Genomic DNA, 14,773 nt, shown 5'->3' on the forward strand with positions numbered 1-14,773 from the left:
ATCAGTTCTTTCTTGTTGGTGCAACGATATGTCAATGTCAGTTACTGAACCGGCCGGAGGTTGAAATATAACCGAAATCGAATCAATATTTTCGTTTTTTACCAAAAATTAAAAGAAGATTCAGATTTAATATTTTAAAAGACTGTTGTTAATTTTAATTTTTGTGATCGGCATACACCATGTAGTCAAGGCAGTGGACGTTTATTACAAGATATATTTAGTGCTATGTATCTTTAAAATTATAAATATGGCTAAGTGGAAATTAATTAGACAAAATTGTGAACCTACAGACGAACTAGAGTTTTTAGAAGGCGATGAAGTTAAAATCGGCAGGGGTTTGACCAACACTGTTACTCTATCTAGCATAGTGGTATCCAGAAATCACTGTGTCATTAATTTTCAGAGTGATAAGGCCATCATCACAGATTTAAAAGTATGTTGAATAATTTTTACATTTTTAAAATATTTTACTATATGAAAATTTTAAATTAACTATCATTTAAAAAAATATATGCCCCTTCTTACCATCATAATGTTGTCTACTGTGTTGTTAATAATATATTTCCATACATTGTTATTCCTAAGCTTGATTGATAAAATAATTCATCGTAATGATAAAGTTTGTAACTCAAATATGAATTATTTTCTTTTAGAGCTCTAATGGAGTATTTGTTGGATTGAAGAGAATCAGTCCAGACACCCCTTTTGATTTATTTGATTTGGATATCATTGGATTAGGTTGGACTCCGGGAGCACCATTAGCATTAATTCCTGACAATGAAAAATATGTATATAAACTTGTCAAAGTAAAGTCACATACACCTATATACAACAGGATACAATTCCAAAATGAACTAGATCTTGAGGATGATGTAGAAGGCTCTATAAAGAAGTTACACAATACAAAAATTGATGGAAAATCCACTTCCAGTGGTAACTCGAAACAAGATTTAAAAAGAAAGTTAAATGGAGCGAATGCTAAGCAACCAGGGATTAAAAAAATTATCGATATTGTTAACTTAGAAAGTGATTGCATCAGTATATCAGATAGTGACTTAGAAATATGCACAAATGAAGTAAGCACAAATAAAAAAACAAAATTAGAGCCACTTAATGAAAATCTTAAAATAAGTGATAACCATATAAGTGCAGAAAATGACGAAATACAATTTGAAGCTTACAAAGTTAAACAAGAGTATTTAGGTTGTGATGATGAACCTATTCAAATAAGTAGTGATGATGACAGTGAGTCAGAGCAATGGTTCCTACGACTGTCCCAAAGTTCACCAGGAAAGCCATTTATAAAAATTGTTCAAAATAGAGATACAAAGCCAAATGATAATTCATACAGTCAAATTGATGACTTTATGATTTTAGATTCAAACGAAGATAATTATGAATTAGATGAAGAAATTGGTGATGAAGATGAAAAGATAAATGTTCCTTCTGTTGAAACTCATAAAGATAATTTCTATGAAGAATCACTTACTGCTAAAGTTGCAGAAAAAAGTAAAGTACACAATACTGAAGCCAACAGCAATAACATAAACTTAAAACCTAAAATAAATATTGATGTTTTAAATGTAAATAATGCAGCTGGGGTTAGTGAAAATAAAGATGAAACAGATGGTACTATTTTATATACAGGCAACTCCAATCAGTCTACATCATACAAATTGCCTCAGAATAATCAGGAATTAATAAAAAAAATTAAATTAATTGAACCAGCTCACAGGGTTGCACATGCAGCAGTGGTATCAAAAAAAGAAAATGTTAGTCAAAAAAGTAAGTACATGATGCTCTTGTTAACTTGAAAAAATCCCTTAACCAATCACAAAGTTAGTCAAAAACTCAAATTTACTTTTGAGTTTTTTTTTATGAATACTACTTAGCATCTATATCTGAAAAATAATTTATTTTAGGTAAAACAATTAAGCATAGCAGATCACGAAAACAAGACTCTAGGAAAAAACACCAAGTAAAAAAACAAATAAGTGATGCACAAAAAGAAGAAAGGAAGCAAAAACTTAAAGAAATTGCTTTAAAAGAAAAAGGAGAAATTAAAACAACTACAGCCTCCTCAATTAATACCACAACTATACCTCTGGCTGTTGCAAAAGTAACAACATTTAACAGAGGTGTATTTTTAACTGACAACGTTGAATTAACTGGGGATACTTCAAAGAAAACGAATAAAATTAAAGACACCGATAAATCAACCCGTAAAAGTACAGAATCAAAGAAAGAAAATCAACCTAAAAAAGAAGAAAGTGCAAAACATTCAAAGAAACATGAACATTCGCACATTAAAAGTAAGGTTGAAAACAAGAAATATAATAGTAAAGAAAAAGAACATGATTCCAAAATCAAAGACAAATCAAAATCCCCTCAATTAACTGATAAATCTTGTGGTTCTGATAAACCAATATCTGTTAAATATGTAGAACCATTAAAGGGGAGTGGTGAATCAAAAAGTGGTAAACCATTTTCGAAAGTACTACCTATGTCCTCAAAGTTGACTTCTGAAACATCAGATAAAAGGATTAAGAAAAAAGTCAGTTTTAGTGACAAAGGGCCAGAAGTTCGTGTATATGAAATTGAACCAGGCAATAAAATGAAGAGAACCAGTTTGATAAAATCAACCCTTTTGGATGTACGACATATGCCAGCATTTTCATTGGAAAAGCAGAAATTAATGAAGATTCTACGTTGGAATGCAAACTGGCTGGAAGAGCAACTGTTCAATAATGATCCTCCACCTATATTAGATCATAATCAACCTTTGGTCATACTCCATTCATTCACGGACCATAACCAGTATAAGCAGTGAGTGTGATTGTTGTTTTTTTTAATATTCTTTTTAAAAAAAATTCTTGATAAGTTCAGTTCTTTAAAAAGTTAACGTCCAATAATAAATATCGCATCATTTTAGCTTATCTAAGTTTTCAATCTATTTCCTTCAAATTAAGCTTTTTGGTAAAAGCAATCTAAGAATCTAATTTATATTTTGGTGGGAGATTGATTCAATAAGGAACTCTGTTCTATTCAAAGTAATTAATATGATCTTTGAATCAAGTTTGGGCTTGGCAATTTTTTTTTATGTTATATCTATATATATATTTTTTCTATATATATATATATTGTATCTAATATATGTATTTTTTCAGATTAATTGGTGACCTTCTCCTTATGGAGATATGGGAATGTCTAACGCAAGGATATAAGAAATTGCAAAAAGAAAAAACAGAATTACAAATGCAAATAGATTCATTACCTCTAGTGCCACCTCAAGAGAGATTTCATGAAATGTACAACATGAGTGTTAATCGTAAGCTTCCGTTTTATTACTAATTTTATTAATAAATATTTTTAAAAGTGACGAACCCAACATGCACCTTAGAGTTAAGTAAGTTTTAAATTAAGGAAGCTATTTTTTTTTTCAGTTTCACTACCAACTAAAGCAATGAAATTAGTCCCAAGAGTCGGAGAAATTCTAATGATATCATTTGGAATAGACACCGCAAAATGCAATAGATTGCTTTTTGTTAATAATGTAAGGTGCCTACCTTCACCCCCAAGTATGTATAAAACGGAAATTTAAAAAATGGATATTAGAAAATATTATTAACTAATTAATTCTTTTTTATTTTTAGATAATGTAAACTCTTTCTTTGCAATTTCTTTGTGTGGCATGTATTCGGAAAAGATGGGCCAATTACGAGTTGGCCAAACATTGTTTGGCAAAAATCTAGCTTATATAAATAAGGAATTAATGCTTTTTGAAGCTATGGATTATTTAGGCGGGTCACCACTTAGCGAATCAATTCTGAGACCGAGACCACAATATTTTATTAGTTTAAATAAACTGAAACCTGAAGAATTGGAATCTCAAGTATGTTTTATTTTTATTACCTATATTTTATTGATGTTTTAACTAAAATTAAAATATTTTTTTTGTACTATTTTCTTTGCTAAGTTTTCAGATTTTATCCCTTTTATTTTTACAAAAAGCTGTTTATTTGATTTTTTTGATGTATTTTAGTGGATGGTTACCCTTAATGCTAGTCAGAAGTTAGCAGTTTGTTCGTCTGTAAGAGCGGCGCTCGGTGACCGGCCTGGCATACAAATGGTGCAGGGACCGCCCGGCACAGGTACAATCATCTTACTAATATTTAGACGGATGGATGGATTGATAAATGGATGGATGTTATTAATGTTAGAAATTATTTTCATTCACATATCCAAAGATGGTTGATAGAGATTTACAAAAATATATCTGTAAAGTATAACACATTGCTGTATTTAAAACGCCAACATCCTAATGGTTAAGCGTGGGTTCGAATACCGCCATTCGATTACTGTCGTAAACCATATTATAACAAGCTTTTTCAAGGTTATATCGCTTATAAAAAATATTAGTAAATTAATAAAAAATTATTATTATTCGCAATAAAAGAAGTAATCAAAAATTTAATACCGATTGTAATAATTTCTACGAGTAAGTATATTTTTTTACATTTTTTAGGAAAAACGAGCGTTATTTGCGCTATAGTAATGACATATTTCTATAACGCGTCCGGCAGAAAAGAATTGAACAGAGGAAAGATTTTAATTTGTGCCACAAGTAATGCTGCAGTTGATGAATTGGTCCTTAGATTGTTACACATTAGAAAAGATATGCCTAAAGGTTAGTAACACATTTACCTACATTGTAATCATAGTTATTTTTTGCCTTATAAAATAAATATTTTATACTTTCGAAGCATTAATAGCCTATTGTTTAAAGGTGCGGTCTACCGACCTAGCGGTTGTAGGTTCAATCATTATTACACTATTGTAGTGATTCATAACAAGCTTTTTCAAGGCTAACTACTAATATTTGATAATAAATAAATAAATTTTGTGTATATTAATTCGTTTGTCATAACTATGTTACTGTAAAAGCACGAACTTCGGTCAATTATGAGATTTATCGGTAATATCTAAGATTTACAAATTTGATCAGATAAATAAATTTTTAGACGGCGCCCTCTGTATTGTTGCGACATTAATCAAACTCTGCAAATTTCTGTGTATTTATCAGAGGAGAGGTTCCGCATGGTGCGCGTGGGGAGGGCGGAATCCATGCACCCTCGTGCGCGTGACGTCAGCTCGCAGCAGCTGGCGCAGCGTGACGCCCTCATGAGGGAGAAGCCCAACAACCCCGGCGTCGCTGAAGAGGTATTCAAACTTTACGTCTCTCGTTGTTATCATATCTGCGCGTACGCATTAGCCCCGCCACCTCATTCTCTAGAATCATGCTTCGATGGGAAAGAACGACTGAAAGCTCTAAGTAGATGGAGCTAGCGCTAGATTTGGCTGACATCTGTCAAAGAAATCCGTACGTTTTTACGTCATTCTTTATTGACAGTAAAAAACGAAATGCGTTTCGATGAGGAAAAAGTCATTTTTTTACAAATAATTTATCGTTAAAAAATTATTTATTTTTGAATTATTTCTGTGAAATTTGACTTAAGTCATTCCTATGACTACATAATTAGAGTACAGTGACAGTTTTCTCCCCAATGTGTTCTACGCAAATTCACAGCCGTCATAAACTTTGGATAGCACTGTACATAACAACTTTGACCAAGTGTGAAATCCTAGTAATTGAAATAAAATTAAAATAAAAACTCGTTAAGTAGCTTATGTGTTCTTCCAGACTATGTTCTACATCTGTGACAAATTTCATCAAGATCCATTCAGCTGTTCTGAAGATACCTTAAACAAAAATCCATCCATCTATCCAAAAATTCGCATTTATAATATTAGTAAGATAATTTAATGTCTACAATAATATTTTGTTTTGTATTTGAATTGACACATAATAAAAATAAGTCAAATAGTATGTATTTTTTTGAAGGAAAATATAATTTTTAGATATCGCACATAGAAGCTAAGATCAACATGTTGCGGTCTCAATTAGTAGAGCAATCTGATCCATCTCGTGTCGCCTACTGTGAGACGCGCATCGCGAACCTCAACAGCAGAAAAGCACTGGTAATTATTAATACATGTACTTTTTTTTACAATAATAATGTATCGCAGTATTTAGCTAATGTATAGACCGTATCAATATTTTCCGCGGCTCGATGCCCCCTGTTTCCCTTTCCGCGGTTACACTTAGTGTTCTGCGCAGCAACTCGTATGAAGTTCCAAGATATATGAAAAAAAACAATATTTGCAATTTATTTGCACATGCAAGAGAATTTAGAAACAATTTTAAACCAATATTACAATCCTTTAGATATATTTTCTAACTGAAATTCCACAGTTGAAAAATTTGCAGAATACTTGTGTTGTGATTTCTCTCTTTTCTTCTTCTTTTCTCTTTGGAAAAAAAGAGATAGCAATTTTATATAAGTGTTTAGATGGCAACCCTCCATAAAATTAAATATAAAAACAATAACACCTACTGCTGAAACTGCCTTAGTGACCACTTAAAGACTGATTTTGAGAAGCTTACTGAAGATTACTTGACTGTCAGTTGTGCGGTGACAAGGGCAGTGGGGGTGGGGGAGGGGGAGGGCGACCGGACCATCTGCAGCACGTGGAGAAGCGCATCATTGAGGGCGCCGACATCATCCTCACCACGCTCTCCAGCGCTCAAAGCCACAAGATGAAAAGGTAACCGATGATGAGAGAAGCTTCCAGTGATTCAAAAATCGAAAAATATTTTATAAACTAAACATTCATACAATTTATACTTACAAAGTTGCGTAAATGATCGTTGGTTTCTAAGATCGAAATCTCCTTTTAAACCTTTCGTCATCACTGTCTTTATTTTTGACAAGTCAGAGATAACAAAATTTTTAAACTGGGATTTTGGTCTCAAAAACGCATGATTAATGTTGCACCAAAAGTAATTGACAATAAATACAATAATATTTGGTTCGATTGTAATTTATAACGCTAAGTATTCATAACACCAAATGAGTCATTGAACAAGGTCACCGCTGACAATACACTGTTCCGAAACAGGTATGAAGCAATACATCTACTGCAAATAACATGCTAACGCAGATTTTGCTTCGACGACATATCTTATTTTTATTGTGAATATTTTTTATTATTAGAGATATTTATTATGACTGATAAATTCATGAGCTAACAAAACGGGTTTTTAAAATGATTCTATTGATAGAAATCTTTTTTATCAACGTCTTATGTAGGTCAACTTACCATTGGTTTCTGAGATCAACATCTATGTATAAAACATTGTCATCCCTGTCATTATCTTTGACAAAAGAGAGATAACAATGTGTTTTAAATGGGGATTTGGAATTTTAGGAGTATTAATGCGTTACCCCACCTTTAATTAACGGAGGAGGAACCCCACAGGGAGAGAATATTTCCCCTTTCTATGCGACCCTTCCTTCGTCAAATCCCCATCTCCTTCCCATACTTTACTTATAAGAAAAAGGTGAGAAGGGAAGGAGGAGAAAAATTAGGCCTCCGGCACCACTTCATGCTTGTCTTCTGTGTGGTCGTGACATTTCACCGGTCGAGTCTGCTTATTTATTCAAAGATGTTTTTGCTGACGTCTATCTGTTAAAATTGTATATGCGTAAGAAGGGAGTAAATTCAGATATAACGGGTAATTGAAATGCAAAATTACGTAGGGATAAGAGCAGATTTATGATTATGTACCATACTTTAAACGTTAGAGAGTGGGGTATTAAGAGTGTTTTGTTGTGTTTTTGTAGTATAAAGGGTCGTATAGCGCTGTGTATAGTGGACGAGGCGGGCCAGGCCATAGAGCCGGAGACGTTGGTCCCGCTGACGCTCGACGTGACGCGTATAACGCTCATTGGAGACCCGCAGCAGCTGCCCGGATTCATCTGCTCACAGGTAACGAATATCTCACCGAAAAATTATCAAAGCATTGTAAATATGTATGGATAATAATTTCGCTACTGTAAACTTTCGCTGCACAGAAATAGCCTGACCAGGAAAGTAGAAAACCTGTCTTGAGGGCGCCAAAATTTTCCTTAATATTCAACTACTACAACGAAGTCAAAACGTTTGCCAAAAATGACACTTTGACAACTTAGAACCAATGTCAATTCCCGGAAGTTGGCTTCTTGCTACGTTTACATCTTATACTCGTAATATAAAAAAACATATGATCATCCAACATATTTTTATACAACTGTAACGTCATTCAAATTTCAGAGAAAATAATACTATAGATAATTATCAAATGTTACCATTTTAAATGTTTGTTACGAAAGAATCGTTTTCCATTGTTAACAGCGCGCTCGACAGCACGGCTTGGGCGAGAGTTTGTTCTCTCGTTTGTCCAACTGTACCGAGGACTGGTCAGACAACCCCGTGGTGCTCCTCAACGAGCAGTACCGCATGCATCCGGAGATCGCTGACTACCCCAACAGGGCCTTCTACGGTGGCAAAATTAAGACGATGACCAACACACGTGTCGACCTCAATATACCACCATACTGCATTGTTAATATACCAAGTGGGGATAAGGGACAAGGTCAGTTAATTTTTATTTATATGATAAGGTAGCAAACGAGTAAACGGACACCTGGATTCGTCGAAATAGAAACGATTGTTGCTCAGATATCGCAATTTCAGATGCCTACCTTTAATATATGGAGGAGGTGACGCACTTATAGGGGATACTAGCTGTGCCCACGACTTCGTCCGCGTGAAATACTATCTCGGGGATCATTTTTTTGGCTAATTATATTACTTTCAAATTAGCAGCCTTAGAAAGAAGTTTCAAGCTTCTAACTGTTAAAATGAGGATAATTCCATACAAATTACCACCCCCACTTTCAACCCATCACAACCTTTTTTTCGCGTTAAAAAGTAGCCTACGTTTTTTCTGAGGCTCTAGACTATCTGTGTACTAAATAAATCGGTTCAGTAAACGATAGTAGGCGATACTTCCATACAAACTTTCACCCCCACTTTCAACCCTTTACAACATCTTTTTCGCGTTAAAATGTAGCCTATGTCCTTCCTCAGGCTGTAGACTATCTGTGTACCAAATTTCATATAAATCGGTTCAGTGATTTTGGCGTGAAAGCGAGACAGACAGACAGAGTTACTTTCGCATTTATAATATTAGTAAGAATAGTAAGAATTATAGGAGATATTTCCCCTTCCTTTGTGTCTTTTCCACTTCCCATGCTTCCACTTGAGTCATGTGGTCATGGTATTGCAGCTTGGAGATTCTTGATGATGCGAGTGTATGTCAGGTCCGTCGGGAGTGAACGAGATGGAGGCGTGGGGCGTGTCGCGGCTGGGCGTGGCGCTGCAGGCGGAGCTGCGCCCGCGCGCGCTCAGCCTCGCCATCATCACACCGTACTCCGCGCAGAGAGACGTCATCAGGAACTACATCACCGCGCTACAGGGACCGTAAGTAGAGTTGTTCACTACTTCTGAAACCCATTAAAGTCTGTTTCTAATTATCTTTGTTGATTCTTTTGCCCCTTTTCTTGGACTGTTTTAAAAATCTTGAAAAAAAATGTGAGCCTTCATGGGACGCCTGGCAGATGTGAAACATCGTGTGCGTACAAGTAATATGCATAAAAGATTATATTATTAAAATTTATATGTGTACCTTAGTACAGCGTGGCGACCCGTCGCCACGTCAAACGTCGCTTCGCCAACAATTCGGTTTACAAGTGAGCCTATAGATGTTTCACATCAAAAAGAGAGTGTAGCCATTTTAAATAATTTTAGATATACAATTTTTTAACAGTAAAAAAGAAAGTATTAGTTAATGTTATTATATAATTTAGTATATTTTTATAATTTGTGTGTCCAGGAACGAGAGTCAGGTGGAGGTGAACACGGTGGACAGCTTCCAGGGTCAGGAGCGCGATGTGGTGGTGGTGTCTCTGGCGCGCAGCCGCGGCCTCGGCTTCCTCACTGACGCCGGCCGCATGAATGTGATGCTGACGCGCGCAAAACATGCCCTCCTCGTCTGTCTCAACACACATGCCATCATGGTAACACATCTCATGACACCGTCAATAATAACGAATGACATTGTACTTATGACTAGTGAAGATTTGAAGTCCAATATTGTAACAAATCCTACCACAATTTACGAACTTATAAAAACAATAGCTTTTGCCCTCAACTTCAATCGTGCGGAATTAAAAAAACTTAAGTAGCCTATTTGTTCTTCCAGACTATGTTCTACATTTATGCCAAATTTCATCGAGATCCATCGCTCACCATTAAAAAAAATCTGTTAATAAATATGTCTATAATCAAGTTCAGTGATTCTCAACCTTTTTTTTTTGTTGCGGCACATATTTAACGATTTTAAAATTTGGTGACACACAAAGAAAAAGATAAAAATTATTTACTTACTACAACACAATGCATAAATAGTTTATCAACTGTATAAAATTTATTGTATCTATATGACATTTCTAGACTAATTTTTTTCAACTATTTTTCTACTACAGTGTGCATGTGCAGCAAGTCAGCACAGGATTTAAATATACATTTATGTTAAAAATATTTTTCTTTTTAAATGATATAATTTAATAATATTAATATTATTATATATTTGCAAAATTTGGCGGCACACTTTTGAAATTTGGCGGCACACAAAAGTGCCGCGGCACAGTGGTTGAGAATCACTGATCTTGTTCATCAACAATGAAATGAAATATATCAATTCGCTAGTTTCTTAATCAATATAAATAAACAAATCTTTCCTCTTTATTATATAAATATAGATATACTATATTAATATCTTAGTTAATTGTCGATATTTGTATGTAGAGGAACGACCAGTGGCGCACTCTGGTGGAGGACGCGCAGCGACGCAGGCTGTACACGACACTGCCGAGTCGCGTGTGTCAACAAGCAGCTGTACACGTGTCACACGAACATCTCCTCTCACACATTACACACCTCAAACAACAATAAATGCTCTACATCATCAGCTCACTACACGTCCCCATTGAGGAACTCGGAGCCTACCCCAAGTTAGGGGTGACTAGGACATAGTTAACCACAGCCCAGTGCGGGTTGACTTCACACATATCATTGAATTTCTTCTCAGATATTTGCAGCATCAAGATGTTTTCCTTCACCGTAAGAACGTCGGATAAATGTACATATGTAAATCAAAAAACACATCGGTACAAGATGGGATTCGAACTCAGAACCTGCTGATTGCATGTCAAGTGCTCAACCCCTGAGCCACCGATGCGACAGTATAGACTTGTGTAATTCAGCTCTGAACCGTTTCAAAAGTTCAGCTCATATAAACTTGAACAGCTAAAATGGCAGCTCAGCTCAGCTGAATAAATCTATGTAGGTACAAATTGAACTGAGCTGCGAGCTGTTTCACTGATCTGCTTCACATGACCCGTGAGCTGATCTGCAGGTCATAAATTATAGTCTAGTTATAGATAACTAGGGTGGAAGAAACCCCTTGCCTAGCCTCAACTTCGCATATGGACTTCGGCTATTGAAACATTGTATAAAAACATATGCTCTTCTCATTCGTTCACTTTGAAAACCAGAGACACGTGTCAGTGAAACTTAACAGAGCCGCCACAAAGCTTGGATATTACTATACTATTTTAGCGTTTAAGAAACTAAGTGAATAAACTAAATATTCTAGGTATAAGAATATGAAAAACAAATCCCAAAGTTGTTTATCGATAATTTTACTTTTAATTATACTGTTGTAAAATAACATGAGATCTGAGTCCAATGACGTCATAAGGTTGTTTTAGTAATGCAATAATGTTTTCAAATATCCTAGCTGCTCTTAATTTCACGAGTCGCTGCGCAAAATACAACGCTAGAGGTGTTGTGATATAGTTGGATGCGTCCGGAGACCTTGAGCAGCCAAGATATTTGAAATGAGCTATACAACAAGAAAAGACATGTAATATAAATTTTACTAGCTCACAAGAGTATTTACGAATCTAATGTTATTGTGCACGTAGAATAAAAATGCAGTAAACGGATGTATCCATCAATATCTAACCAGGATTTCCTGTTTACAGTTAATTCTAGATTTTTAGGTTTAAAGTTAAATTCTATTGCCTATGCCTATATAATTTTTTACTCGTGTATTTGTACATATTTAATGTTCAGTACGAAAATTAATGATTATAATGTTTATATTATTTTTAATTTAGATATAGAACAAAATGTTAGATTTTTACAATTTAAAAACATGCAGTAGTTTCTAGCCGTGTATATGGTTCTGAATATCCAGTTAAAATTAATTATTTAATATGAATTTGAGTTACGTACAACTCTTTATAATTAAAATACTTGTATGTTTTCCAACGATCAAGAGGGTTAACGGCGTCTTTCCATTTCGTTATCAGTTATAACCTTCTGTTACTGTAACCAACTATGGTTACGGTTATAGAATTACCTATAGATACCTATTCGGAGTATAAGTGAGGCAAAAAATAAGAATCCAGTGGCTTTTTGTTGAGATAAATTACCTCAGTGTTGTCATTTACAATACAAAATGACTTTTCTAAAACTCTCGATTAAATGTCAAACCTGTATGAAACACTTCATCTAATAGGTTATAACCTCTTTTAACCTTTATTCATCCTAGAATATTGTACAAGATATTGAGATATGAAATTTTAACATAAAATACAATACAATGTACCTCTGATAAAAGAAAGATAATGTTTTCTGTCATTGCTATTTTGTACTAGTAACATACGCGCTTAGTACATATGTTTTTTGTACAATATGTTGATTAAAATTTTTATTAATATAATATATTGTTTCAATTGTCCTGTAATAACACGTTGCATTACAAATAATAAAATGCAACGTCTTTTTATGTTATTGAGAAATTTTGACATGATTTTTTATTAGAGATCTAGATTGAGGTTCGTTTTGAGTGATGTATTTTGTTTGTCCAATTGGCGTCTTTTGAATTATGTAAGACTAGCTATCGCCTGTGGTTTCGTCCGCGCGGAATTAAAAACTAAATAAGTGGCCTATGTGTTCTTCCAGACTATTTTCTACATCTGTGCCAAATTCATCAAGATCTGTTGAACCATTCCAGAGATCTGACTTCATCCATCCATCTAAACCAGGGATCCCCAAACTAATACTAAAAACTATTTTGAACAAGTGACCCCCTTTTCTTATATGCCTATTATTATAGATTATATATTTATTATTATTATTAATTCTGACTTAGGTCAATAGAAGACAGCTTGAGAATTAGCAATGCTTTAGCAAAGGGCTCGATATCGACCCCTTTGGGAATCCCTGATCTAAACTAAGCATTTATATTAGTAGGTATAAGATTAGTAATATAAACCTGAAGAATCTACGAGACGAAGTTACATGTAACATTGAGTTTCGACTTATAAAACACAAGCTTTTATCCGCGACTCCGTCCGCGCGGAGTAAAATAAATGCACACAAGATAAAAAAGTTCCTATGTCCGTCTCCTAGTTCTAAGCTACCTTCCCATCAATTTTCAGTTAAATCAGTTCGACCGATCTTGAGTTATAAATAGTGTAACTAACACAACTTTCTTTTATATATATATAGATGAGACAGAACATATTTTTCTCTCTCTTTCCCTGACGAGAATAAAAATGATGACAATCTGTAAAAGGGTGAAGGACTAGACGAAATAAAACACAACGTAAGTAGTAAGATTGCTTGCTTATGAACATTCGTGACTTACAAATTCATCACAAAAACGTATTAATTCCTTTGTAAAGAGAAATCAATGTCTTAAAACTAGAACATTTTTATGACATTTACATGGATGTAAGACTGGAGTCTCGAGCTATTGAGGTAAAAATTAACATAACTTCCCCTATACCTCTGTAACATTAGTATAAGATAGTATTTTTAGCTAAAGATAATTATGAAATCAGTACAACGCATCAAAGCTTCGTTTAAAATAAAGTAAAATTTGCAATAAATTTACATTGACAGGATATTTTTATATAAATTAAATGCAAAATATTGTTAAGATTAAAAAGAAATGAGGTATCAGGTACCGAGAAAAGAAAAGATAACATAATTCAAAGAAAAAAAACAATAAAACTTTTTATTTACTCCGTTAGGTTTTATCTACTAGATTGAGTTCTCTAATAGTGCTATAACCTACAGGCACTAAACTTAATACATATCAAAGCTTTCTTGTAAAATCCCGAAAAAAGAATTTCTATTCCAAATGTGATTTAAAATTTGACTTTAATATTAACAGTTTATTGAGTATAGATAATTCATATACATTTGAACCTGGATCATTGTCCGGTTCTCACAGATACCTCCATAAGCGAGAAACTTATGTCCCTTGTACTCTCGCTTATCCCAGGTTCGATGGACTGTATTAATATTTTTGTATGTAAGTTATTCTGTATGTAACTATTTAAAATTTCCTCAAACTAACCGCAGGTTTCAACAGCCGAAAGTTTTTTTTTTAGAATTCGATAATTCTTTTGTTATCCGGCAAAAGAAACCCACATTAAACACATAAATACACAAAACAAATACATAAAACACGTAAATTGTTACAATTTTGTAAGAGCACAGTAATCTTACACTGTTTTTTTTTGGTGTTTTCAAATTATAAAGCCAAATGTCACAATCTTATTTTCAATTTAGTTATTCTTGTAGCATTTTTCCTCTAAACTTCAAAAATTCTTTTTAAATTCACATTACAACACGTTGTTTAATTGAATAAAAGTCCGAAACTTCACTGTACGGAATGATGTACTAA

The 14,773-nt window shown here is 33.9% G+C and overlaps 1 protein-coding gene across 1 annotated transcript; it reads left to right on the forward strand.

Moving 5' to 3' along the window:
- The first annotated feature begins 28 nt into the window (after positions 1–28).
- On the forward strand, positions 29–11,024 carry LOC106719090 (helicase sen1). The gene is made up of 16 exons (XM_045680134.1): positions 29–433; positions 654–1,785; positions 1,923–2,826; positions 3,168–3,328; positions 3,444–3,578; positions 3,654–3,892; positions 4,043–4,151; positions 4,526–4,687; positions 5,084–5,220; positions 5,920–6,039; positions 6,527–6,666; positions 7,746–7,890; positions 8,296–8,536; positions 9,267–9,426; positions 9,839–10,022; positions 10,813–11,024. Exons 1-16 carry the CDS (start codon positions 248–250, stop codon positions 10,957–10,959), a joined length of 4,302 nt encoding a protein of 1,433 aa, XP_045536090.1. The 5' UTR covers positions 29–247; the 3' UTR covers positions 10,960–11,024.
- The last annotated feature ends 3,749 nt before the right edge of the window (positions 11,025–14,773 follow it).

This window comes from Papilio machaon, chromosome 12 (genome assembly GCF_912999745.1).
Source record: "Papilio machaon chromosome 12, ilPapMach1.1, whole genome shotgun sequence".
Classification (NCBI taxonomy): Eukaryota; Metazoa; Arthropoda; class Insecta; order Lepidoptera; family Papilionidae; genus Papilio; species Papilio machaon.